Genomic DNA, 12,757 nt, shown 5'->3' with positions numbered 1-12,757 from the left:
ATTTTGGATGCCTCCATTAGAGTTAAATATGCCTCGAGCCAACGCCATTTCCCCTCACGAATGGCTGGGTCTTAGTTACATGTAAACTGGAACATATCAACATTACATATTACAAGATTCATGCATCTGAACTACATTCCTTCGTTTTAGTGGTTTTAGCACAATGTCGCTGCAGTTGTAGCTGACACGAGAAATTGTATTAGTTAAACTTTATGGAAGTGAGAGAGAGAGAGAGAGAGAGAGAGAGAGAGAGAGAGAGAGAGAGAGAGAGAGAGAGAGAGAGAGAGAGAGAGAGAGCAGTAACTCGGAAATGGCACGTTTGATAACATAATAATGTTTAATAACCATTTTTCATTTAATGAATGAATGTCGGTCCACCCCCTTGTATATCACTAAAGTATCATACCAGTGGCTAAGACGCTGGGATATCTCTGTGTTACAATTAAAGTGAGATTGTTTACTGATGTACAATTTATTATTCTGTCTTTTTTATATAAACCATTTCCCGTCTGTGCACGCCTCTCTTATGCCTATAAACTATATTTTTGGTAAATAGATAATGATTTTTAGAATTTGATTAAGACGCTAAAACGCACAGCTGAAAAGAAATTCTAGGAATAATTATTTTCTTTGGGCGGGTACCGCTAACATCTGAATTGCATTTGGTGGTCGGATCGCGAACAATGAAGCAGGCACGTCATTTACAGCGAGACTTCAGAAAGAGCTCATACTCGGCAGTGTTTTAAGTCGAGATCGTGCTGTTTGATCATGAAAGAGGGCTACAAAACCCTCAGAGGCATCACACTAGCACACGGTGCGAACCAAATAGAAAACACATGATGCACGTTTAGAATGTCAGAACGTCCTTCCGCCGATGGCAATAAAACCTTCAGATGCATGTGTTCGAAAACGTAAACCACAAGACGTTTCTCTCCAAAAAAATTTCTGTGAGAAACTAGAATAAAAATAACAAATATAGATGTATATCGTTCCACCCTTGAAATAAAGTGATGTGAAACCGAAAGAATCCAGCAAGAAAGATCGTATAATCTAAAACAACGCCATTATGCGTGTTTGGTTGCAACACGTCGCAGAGGGTCAAGATAATAAAAAAATAGTTAATAATATAAGAGAAGATATCCGATAATGGTTGTATACGTGGCCGTGCGGACGAGGCGGGGAGGGGCAGGGGGGAGAACTATATAATATAAAGTCCACTGTGCTGATTAACAATTAGTCTGCAAAACGCTTCAAACTACTGAACACAATATGAGATGTACGGAGTGTTAAAGTTTGTTTTGTTCAATGACACCACTAGAGCACATTGATCAATCGTCGACTTTTGGATGTCAAATATTTGGTAATTCTGACACGTAGTCATCAGAGGACATCCCGCCACATTTTTCATAATGCAGAAAGCGATCTTTTATATGCACTTTTCCACAGACAGGAAAGCACATACCACGGCCTTTGACCAGTTGTGGTGCACTGGCTAGAATGAGAAAGAAAACCCCAGTTGAATGGATCCACCGAGGTGGTTCGATCCTGCAACGCAAGCACCTCAAACGACCGGAGCGGGACGTAGCCCAGTGGTAAACCGCTCGCTCGATGCGCGGTCGGTCTGGGATCGATCCCCGTCGGTGGGCCCATTGGGCTATTTCTCGTTCCTGCCAGTGCACCACGACTGGTATATCAAAGGCCGTGGTGTATATACTACCCTGTCTGTGGGATGGTGCATATTAAAGATCCTTTGCTGCTAATCGAAAAGAGTAGCTTACGAAGTGACGACAGCGGGTTTTCTCTCTCAATATTTGTGTGATCCTTAACCATATGTCTGACGCCATATAACCGTAAATAAAATGAGTGCGTCGTTAAATAAAACATTTCTTTCTTTCTCAAGCGACCACTCAACCTACTGAGCTAAATCCTGGAGTGTGTCTTTTCTCTTGCTACCCCCATCCCATCCCAAATCCGTGATGGTGACTCTAACATCCCTATTTTTGGAAAAAGACGTAGAGGGGAATGTCCGAGTAACTCTCCATTCCTGAGGCCCATTATTGTTCAGGAATGGAGAGTTACGAGGATATTCCCCTACTTAAAATACATCACTAGATAATGACTTTATGTCTATTTATACATATCTATATTTTATCTATATTACGCTTAGTAACGGAGAGTTACGGAATCATCGCTCCATTACTGAAAAAATAATGGAGTGTTGAGACAATATAGTGGTGTCACAGGTGTGTTTTGACTCAGTGTAAAACCCATCACCCCGTCTAAACTTCCCTGTGCTAAACACGGGTAACATCCCTATTCAGTAAAGGTTGCAATTCAGATCTAATAACTACAATATGAGACACAGCATATACATTCTACAACGGTTATAAACCTGGTATTAGTAATTTATGCCGAGCGATTATGACGTATTCCTTGGTTGCCCCCGAAAAGGTTTTGTAAACTGGCTGGGTGTATAAATACTCGGCGAGCTCTGCCTGGGTATGCTGGCAAGATTGTTGGTTTGGTTTGCAGTATATGACACTATATTCAGCCAAGTTTACGTAAATAAAATTACGGTTTACGGTGTATAACAAAGTATACATTTTTATTAACGGATATAGTTATGTCATTGGTGTTGCACTGCGTAAGACGTTATTCAATAAAGGTCATATGACTCATACTCACGAATTAATAAGGCAATGCGCACTATGTTGTGAGCTGTTCAATCGCGGAATACAGTAAACGTCATATCGCAAACATCTAACTAAAGAATACGATACATGTGTGTGAAACGGTATCCCATTAGGGTTATATTAACATGTTGACAAATGCAGCACGTGTATGTGAGATGAGATCGAGTAACGATTACAATATTCACACGGACAAAGAATGCAGTGCGCCTATGTGAAACACTATCCAGTAAGTGTCGGATCTCTGGATGAAAAATGCAATACATGCATGCCATATTGAGTGATGGTATTCACAAGATTAGAAACAGCTAGATGGATTCCATTGAATGTCATGCCGAATAAAATCGCTGGAATGGGTGGGATAGGAGGCAGGTTTTCAACATGCAACACGAACAGAACAAAAACAACCATTTTAAGATTTGTCTTTGATTCAAATAATTGTCATTAGATATAAAAATGATATGCCTCTAATCTCGTTCTGTTAGCATTTCTCGATACACTCTAACACAGTTATGATACAGACTGAACAAATTTGTTTTGTTTAACGACACCACTAGAGCACAACTATTTGTTAATCATCGGCTAATGGATGTGAAACATTTGGTCATTCTGACATAGTCTTAGAGAGAAAGCCCGCTAAAAATGCATTAGTAGCAATGCATGTTTTATATGCATCATCCCCAAAACAGGATAGCACATACCACAGTCTTTGATATACTAGTCGTGGTGCACTAGTTGAAACGAGAAATAGCCCAATGGACCGGGCCCACCGCCTGTCATGGGCGCAGTTGTCGACTTATGCCGGCACCTCCGTCCAGGACAGGAAAAATTGGTGGTTTTTTGTTTGTTTCTTGTGGGTTTTTGTTTATTCACTTGTGGTGCTATTAAATTTTCAATGTCCTGTAGGATTCAGTCCAAAATATAAAAGCTTGCGCAGTTTTCACGAGGTAATTTGGCACATAATTTGGAACGTTTCATCGAAAAGAAATGGAGATATTTGAGTACTTTTGACTTAGTTTGCCGAACTGTAGCTCATACTGAAACGACTGTAAGTTGGTCTACACATACAACATGCAGTATAAGCTTTGACTTAGTTTGCCGAACTGTAGCTCATACTGAAACGACTGTAAGTTGCTCTACACATGCAGTATAAGCTTTGACTTAGTTTGCCGAACTGTAGCTCATACTGAAACGACTGTAAGTTGCTCTACATATACAACATGCAGTATAAGCTTTGACTTAGTTTGCCGAACTGTAGCTCATACTGAAACGACTGTAAGTTGCTCTACACATACAACATGCAGTATAAGCTTTGACTTAGTTTGCCGAACTGTAGCTCATACTGAAACGACTGTAAGTTGCTCTACACATGCAGTATAAGCTTTGACTTAGTTTGCCGAACTGTAGCTCATACTGAAACGACTGTAAGTTGCTCTACATATACAACATGCAGTATAAGCTTTGACTTAGTTTGCCGAACTGTAGCTCATACTGAAACGACTGTAAGTTGCTCTACACATACAACATGCAGTATAAGCTTTGACTTAGTTTGCCGAACTGTAGCTCATACTGAAACGACTGTAAGTTGCTCTACACATACAACATGCAGTATAAGCTTTGACTTAGTTTGCCGAACTGTAGCTCATACTGAAACGACTGTAAGTTGCTCTACATATACAACATGCAGTATAAGCTTTGACTTAGTTTGCCGAACTGTAGCTCATACTGAAACGACTGTAAGTTGCTCTACACATACAACATGAAGTATAAGCTTTGACTTAGTTTGCCGAACTGTAGCTCATACTGAAACGACTGTAAGTTGCTCTACACATGCAGTATAAGCTTTGACTTAGTTTGCCGAACTGTAGCTCATACTGAAACGACTGTAAGTTGCTCTACATATACAACATGCAGTATAAGCTTTGACTTAGTTTGCCGAACTGTAGCTCATACTGAAACGACTGTAAGTTGGTCTACACATACAACATGCAGTATAAGCTTTGACTTAGTTTGCCGAACTGTAGCTCATACTGAAACGACTGTAAGTTGCTCTACACATGCAGTATAAGCTTTGACTTAGTTTGCCGAACTGTAGCTCATACTGAAACGACTGTAAGTTGCTCTACATATACAACATGCAGTATAAGCTTTGACTTAGTTTGCCGAACTGTAGCTCATACTGAAACGACTGTAAGTTGCTCTACATATACAACATGCAGTATAAGCTTTGACTTAGTTTGCCGAACTGTAGCTCATACTGAAACGACTGTAAGTTGCTCTACACATACAACATGCAGTATAAGCTTTGACTTAGTTTGCCGAACTGTAGCTCATACTGAAACGATTGTAAGTTGGTCTACACATACAACATGCAGTATAAGCTTTGACTTAGTTTGCCGAACTGTAGCTCATACTGAAACGACTGTAAGTTGGTCTACATATACAACATGCAGTATAAGCTTTGACTTAGTTTGCCGAACTGTAGCTCATACTGAAACGACTGTAAGTTGCTCTACACATGCAGTATAAGCTTTGACTTAGTTTGCCGAACTGTAGCTCATACTGAAACGACTGTAAGTTGCTCTACATATACAACATGCAGTATAAGCTTTGACTTAGTTTGCCGAACTGTAGCTCATACTGAAACGACTGTAAGTTGCTCTACATATACAACATGCAGTATAAGCTTTGACTTAGTTTGCCGAACTGTAGCTCATACTGAAACGACTGTAAGTTGCTCTACATATACAACATGCAGTATAAGCTTTGACTTAGTTTGCCGAACTGTAGCTCACACTGAAACGACTGTAAGTTGCTCTACATATACAACATGCAGTATAAGCTTTGGTGGTGTTCAAAACTAAACATGCGTGACGAAATACGATGAAATGAATATTACACGTAAAAAAAACATTTCACACGTGTTCTTAATTTACTTTCTGCATTTTGAATGCGTCGAAGGGGCGGGACGCAGCCCAGTGGTAAAGCGCTCGCCTGATGCGCCGTCGGTCTGGGATCGATCCCCGTCTGTGGGCCCATTGGGCTATTTCTCGTTCCAGCCAGTGCACCACAACTGGTATATCAAAGACCGTGGTATGTGCTATCCTGTCCATGGGATGGCGCATATAAAAGATCCCTTGCTACAAATGGAAAAATGTAGCGGGTTTCCTCTCTATGACTGTGTCAAAATTACCATATGTTTGACATCCAATAGCCGATGATTAATAAATCAATATGCTCTAGTGGTGTCGTTAAACAAAAACAAAACTTTGAATGCGCCGAATTACTGTTTTAACTGTCTTAATTATGTAGAATCTGAAGAACATGTTCTTATTCACTGTCCTCTTTATGATGACATTAGAGATAATCTTTTTTAAAAGCAGTAGGTGCTGCAGTAAACTTTAGTAACCTTTTAGATAAAGAAAAAATGTCGTTACGTTTAAGCCACCCGGATATTGTTAGACTTACAGCCAAAAGTTGCCATCTTATTTTTTCACGTCGTCAAAGATTTTTTTATACATATATACATATTTTAGGGCTTTTATTTTTACTTCTTGTAAATACAATATTTTAAAAATATTTCTGATAGCCTTTTAATAGTTTTAAACTCCTTAGGAGTAGCTTGTGTACTTTTACTGCTGTATTATTGTATTATTACTGTTGAACTCTTGTTTTTATTTTAATCTGTACACAAGGTGAGACGTAAATAAAGAATTCGTCTGTCTGTCTGTCTGCGTTTCATTAAAACATTAGAAACACTTTTTATATCAGCATATGCCTGTTCAGAAGAAGGAAGAAGAAGGAAGAAATGATTTATTTAACGATGCACTCAACACATTTTTATTTACAGTTATATGTCGTCCACCATAATGTTTAGATAACGAGAGGAAACCCGCTGCTTCCCCTCCATGGGATACTCTTTTCGATAAGCAGCAAGGGATATTTTATATGCACCACCCCACATACATCTTACTGCATACTATGGTCTTTGATATACCAGTTGTGGAGCACTGGCAGAAAATGTGCTTCACCTTAACTGAATAAAAGGGATGGAAATAAACTGAAGCGAATTAAGTATGTGGTGATTATTCATTGTAGTCCAACCTGTGTCAAGTACCCACCAAAGAAAGTATTAACAAATGAACTGTGTGGCGATTATTCATTGCAGTCCAACCTGTGTCAAGTACCCACCAAAGAAAGTATTACAAAATGAACTGTGTGGCGATTATTCATTGCAGTCCAACCTGTGTCAAGTACCCACCAAAGAAAGTATTAACAAATGAACTGTGTGGCGATTATTCATTGCAGTCCAACCTGTGTCAAGTACCCACCAAAGAAAGTATTAAGTAATGAACTGTGTGGCGATTATTCATTGTAGTCCAACCTGTGTCAAGTACCCACCAAAGAAAGTATTACAAAATGAACTGTGTGGCGAGTATTCACTGTAGTCCAACCTGTGTCAAGTACCCACCAAAGAAAGTATTACAAAATGAACTGTGTGGCGATTATTCACTATAGTCCAACCTGTGTTAAGTACCCACCAAAGAAAGTATTACAAAATGAACTGTGTGGCGATTATTCACTGTAGTCCAACCTGTGTTAAGTACCCACCAAAGAAAGTATTACAAAATGAACTGTGTGGCGATTATTCATTGCAGTCCAACCTGTGTCAAGTACCCACCAAAGAAAGTATTAACAAATGAACTGTGTGGCGATTATTCATTGCAGTCCAACCTGTGTCAAGTACCCACCAAAGAAAGTATTAACAAATGAACTGTGTGGCGATTATTCATTGTAGTCTAACCTGTGTCAAGTACCCACCAAAGAAAGTATTAAGTAATGAACTGTGTGGCGATTATTCATTGTAGTCCAACCTGTGTCAAGTACCCACCAAAGAAAGTATTAAAAAATGAACTGTGTGACGATTATTCACTATAGTCCAACCTGTGTCAAGTACCCACCAAAGAAAGTATTAAAAAATGAACTGTGTGACGATTATTCATTGTAGTCCAACCTGTGTCAAGTACCCACCAAAGAAAGTATTAAAAAATGAACTGTGTGGCGATTATTCACTATAGTCCAACCTGTGTTAAGTACCCACCAAAGAAAGTATTACAAAATGAACTGTGTGGCGATTATTCACTGTAGTCCAACCTGTGTTAAGTACCCACCAAAGAAAGTATTACAAAATGAACTGTGTGGCGATTATTCACTATAGTCCAACCTGTGTTAAGTACCCACCAAAGAAAGTATTACAAAATGAACTGTGTGGCGATTATTCACTGTAGTCCAACCTGTGTTAAGTACCCACCAAAGAAAGTATTACAAAATGAACTGTGTGGCGATTATTCACTGTAGTCCAACCTGTGTTAAGTACCCACCAAAGAGAGTATTACAAAATGAACTGTGTGGCGATTATTCACTATAGTCCAACCTGTGTTAAGTACCCACCAAAGAGAGTATTAAAAAATATCCTTTGAATAAAAGTGGCTGCTTATTACAGGTTAGTTTATGCTATATTAGCTGTTTTGAAAGAATAAAATGTGGCTGCTTAATACAAGTGGCCGTTAGAGAAGATTTAACTGATTTGTTTTTGTTTCATATTCATGTGTTTATATGTGCGTGTGTATGTGTGTGCGTGTATGTACGTGTGTGTGCGCGCGTGTGTGTCTGTGAAAAGTTAAGTTTGTTTTGTTTAACGACACCACTAGAGCACAGTTATGTATTAATCGTCGGTTACTGGATATCAAACATTTGAATACAGTCTTAAAGAGTGAACCCGCTAGCCTACATGTTTTTCATTAATAGCAAGAAATATTTTATATACACAATCTCACAGACAGGATAGCACATACCCCGCCTTTGATATACCAGTCGTGGTGCACTGGCTGGAACGAGAAATAACCCAATGGGCCCACCGACGATCCTAAATTGACCGCGCATCAGGCTAGCGCTTTATCACTGGGCTACGTTCCGCCCCGCATTTTCTACCAATGCCGAAATAAGAGTTTGGAGTATGGAGTTTTTTCTTTTGTGTGTGTTTGCGTGTGTGTGTGTGTGTGTGTGTGTGTGTGTGTGCGTGCGTTCGTGTGACCGTGTGTGTGTGTGTGTGTGTGTGTTTTCTTTAAATATTTGTTTCTGTATAATATGCATGCTAATTTTGTTACCAATGCTGAAATAAAAGATTTATAGGTGTACATTTTCTGTTATGTGAGTGAATTTTTTCTTTAAATTTGTTTTTCTGTATATAATGATATAAATGTTCATTTTCTACCAATGCCGAAGATGAGGTGTATACATTTTTCTTGTTTGTGTGTGTGTGTTTGTGTGCGTGTGTTTTTATAATGATGATGTTCACCAAAGGGTGTGACATCTATGCACGATTCAAAATACGTCTGTCTAGAACAACTGTTGAGGTAACACGGCGACTGGAATAACACGAGAGAGTTAGTTTGACATGGAAATCCCTATCCACGCGTACGCTTAACACGCAACAAGGCAGTCAGGCGCCTCGAATTACAGATTTCAGAGAAACCAAGTGCATCTGTTGCAGCGCAATATTACCTTCTGTTTAAATTCAAAACCACAAAATAGGACACCAATAAAACAAAGTCCAACACCTCCCCCCCCCCCCCCCCCTCCCAACACAACATAAAACATTTTCTTGTATAATTTTTTTTAAATTAGATGTAGAAATCCATATCTCTTATTACATTTGTATTGGGCACCATTTGCTGAACGTGAATTTGACAAAGAATATTGAAGACGGAGTTAGCTGTTCGGCGCCATCGTGTTTAATCCCATGAGTCACGGGGGCCCGTCATCTGTCCTTGCTCGCCTAACGAGACCTTTGCTTTCGTTCAATCAATATCAGTGGGAACATAACGTGGTATTACGTAATTACATCGATAATGTGGCTTCGGCGGTAGTCACAGCATTTACGTATGGCAAAACACATTAAACAAGATTTTGTAGACTACCTCTATCCATTTTTATTATCCTCATTTATTATATATATATAAATCACATACGTGCATTAATTTTAGTACTAACATTTAGTTTATTTTAATTAAAAGCGTGTGTGTGATGTCAATACCACTAAGTAAAATGTGTTACACCGCTTTTCTAATCAAACTTAATTAAAAACTTGATTTTCTGCAGAGTGGGTTATATTTTATTTTAATAACAAACAAAAATTTAATGTCTTGAAAACAACAAAACCATTTTCTTTAAAACTAGGACTTAAATTTCACTTTTAAAAAATAATTAATATGCAATGAATAAACCATAAGAAATCGACTTACCTTTGTTAAAAAATAGCATACATCCCAGCGCAACGAACAGTATTCTTGAAGTTAATAATCCATCCATTTTTGTGTGTTTTAAAACGTTCTGTGCCTTGCGCAGTCTAAAGGTTTGTACACCACCAGACTCGGAGCTGGGATACAGTTACAGCCAGTAATTGGCGCGCTCGAGGAGCGACGTCACGTGACCAAGAGTTTACTACCGGGGGAGTGGTAACATATCAAACCTGATCTGTATATCGTTATCTAACTGATTATTTACAGAGAATATTTCTCTTTTAGGCACGACTTATATTAGCTCCACTTGGCTGGTGGAACGGTGAAGTAAGAGGCATATTACAACGTTAGGCGGACCCAAAGTGGTAGATACTAGGTCTGTACATAATGGCTGCAAGGGTGGGGTGTTTCTTTTCCTTTGTGTTGTTGTTTTTAAGGACGTCCAGTAATAGTATTATTACCAGAATAGTTAAGGGCGGATACTATGGAAGAAGATGTGTGCAATTTTGTCACGCCTGTTTGCTGCACATGTTTAAAACATACCTGCGTGGTTATTTGATATATCTTTTTTTTAATTTAAAATCAATATGAGTGTACATATCTGGGCCACTCCAACCTAGATCCCCTATATATTACTTTTTTATTTTGTACCACCACTACCACAACTATGACTACCACCACTACTATTACCATCTCCATCACCACTACGACTACTACTATTACTACCACTACTACTATCACCACCACCACCACTACTACTACTACCACCACCACCACTACCACCACCACTACTACTACCACTACTACTACCACCACCACTACTACCACCACCACTACTACTACCACCATCATTACTACTACTACTACTGCTACTACTACTACTACCACTACTACTACTACTACTACTGCTACTGCTATTACTATTACTACTACCACCACCGTTTTTTTTGTTTTTGTTATATGCATGCAAGAACACCCTAACTTTCCCCTGTAACCGCAGTGTGCAAAAACATTGTGCAGAGTGAAATTCTTAATCGAGGAGACCTGTCATGCTCCCCCGGAAAATACATTAAACCATTAAAATGTTAAGCCTACCCCCCCCCCCCCCGACCACCACCACCACCACCACCACCTCCCCCAATACACGCGCTTGAACCGTTCAGTGATAATACACTGGCTATCCAGACAACCGATTCAACAACAATGAAAAGAGACAAACATTGTGACAGTGAGAAATTCCGATCATGGTGAGGTATGTTATAAGCGACAGTTCATGCATTCATTTACATGCGAGATGAGTCGTCAGGAAGTATGACGTCAGAGAACAGACAGAATCATGTTCTCGGATGCTCAGTGATGTCTACGAGCATCTCATCCTGTATTGAAAGTAATAAAGACCGGTAAAGTAACAATTTTAAGACAATGATAAAACTGTGAAGTAAGAACAGCTACATCATATACAAAGCGTGTTTTAACAAAACTCGTTGGGATGAAAATTGGGGAAAATTGGAAATAGACATACAAACTTCTTATTTGATGTACTATACAAAGTTACATGCACAGTTGTTATCCCAATATTGATTAAATTCCCTTATATAGTTGATATAAAACAGTGGTTATAATTGTTTGAACCAACAAAAATAAAGGGGTTTTGGGGTGCAAATTGACATACTAGTATATCGTGGATTTAGCGAATTTTGTAAAACTATTCATCATATATGTGCAAGCTGAAATGGTTATAACGGAAAGCTAGCACAGATATAATCAATAGCCGCTGTGGTTTAGAAAATGAAAAAAGAAACCAGCTATACTGCAAAATATGGTGGCCGATTTGTGCCATGTCGCGTTTTGTCGCATTGCCGAATTTTCGCATTTTCACTTTGTATCGGTAGTTTTATCGCATTGTCGCACTATCGCCTTTGCTGTTCCAACTTTGTCGCTTTGTCACGCTTATAATAGAGGGCGACATGGCAACTATAGCATGGGCTTTTCTTTCCGATTATCCCAATATAATAGTTTACGCTGATAATTTACTTTCTCACCGACAGGACGATGTCCTTAATCAGCGAGGATGCACCATCTTGATTAGAACATATTAATTGATTATATATTATTTACTGCCACTAATTATGTTTTCCACCAATCAAATCGGATGTTACACAACGTTACTACAAATCGCACCGTGCGAACAGATCTTTAACACAAAATCTATAGAGGCTGTTACTCATCTGCACGCAGTAACATAACATAAAACATCGTCCTCTTTCGTTTGTTAAAAATATATTTATTACATCAGTAAAAACATAAAAGCTTGCTATACAGTTAATGAAATTGCTTAGCATATCAATTACGAACTTATCAATACAAAATAATGTTATTACTAAATCGTATTGCTGAACCAAAGTTTAAGTTTGTTTTGTTAAACGACACCACTAGAGCACCTTGATGAATTAATCATCGGCTGTTAGTAATTCTGACACGTTGTCTTCAGAGGAAACCCGCTACATTTTTTCTTTAGTAGCAAGGGCTGTTTTAATAGGCATTTTCCCTCATAGAGAATAGCACATAGCACGGTTTTTAACATATATACCAGTCATAAGGCACTGTTTGGGTATACCGAGGAGGTTTTGTTCTACGACCAACTCTTCAAACAAGCAATATTCTGGCTTAACCAATAAATAAAGCTAAACATATAACCGTAGAAAAAGTAGAAGCTTACATGGTGACTTTTCTCGAAAGACTAGTTTAAATATCAATCATCTCTGT

General features: G+C 38.7%; 1 protein-coding gene across 3 annotated transcripts in view; it reads right to left on the bottom strand.

The window, feature by feature from the left end:
* LOC121374213 (adhesion G protein-coupled receptor L3-like) overlaps positions 1 to 12,757 on the bottom strand; it is an 86,731-nt gene that overhangs the window by 65,665 nt on the left and 8,309 nt on the right. For 2 of the 3 annotated variants that reach the window (XM_041501205.1, XM_041501206.1), the window contains exon 1: positions 9,995 to 10,713. The exons of the other annotated variant lie outside the window; for it this stretch is intronic. In XM_041501205.1, the coding sequence (XP_041357139.1) occupies positions 9,995 to 10,061 (67 nt within the window). In that variant the 5' untranslated portion in view covers positions 10,062 to 10,713. Of the gene's footprint in view, positions 1 to 9,994; positions 10,714 to 12,757 lie in introns of those variants that run through there. 3 annotated transcript variants of the gene reach the window in all.

Source organism: Gigantopelta aegis, chromosome 6 (genome assembly GCF_016097555.1).
Source record: "Gigantopelta aegis isolate Gae_Host chromosome 6, Gae_host_genome, whole genome shotgun sequence".
Classification (NCBI taxonomy): domain Eukaryota; kingdom Metazoa; phylum Mollusca; class Gastropoda; order Neomphalida; family Peltospiridae; genus Gigantopelta; species Gigantopelta aegis.
Note: the sequence above shows the minus strand (reverse complement) of the source record. Positions and strands in the feature narration are given on the sequence as shown.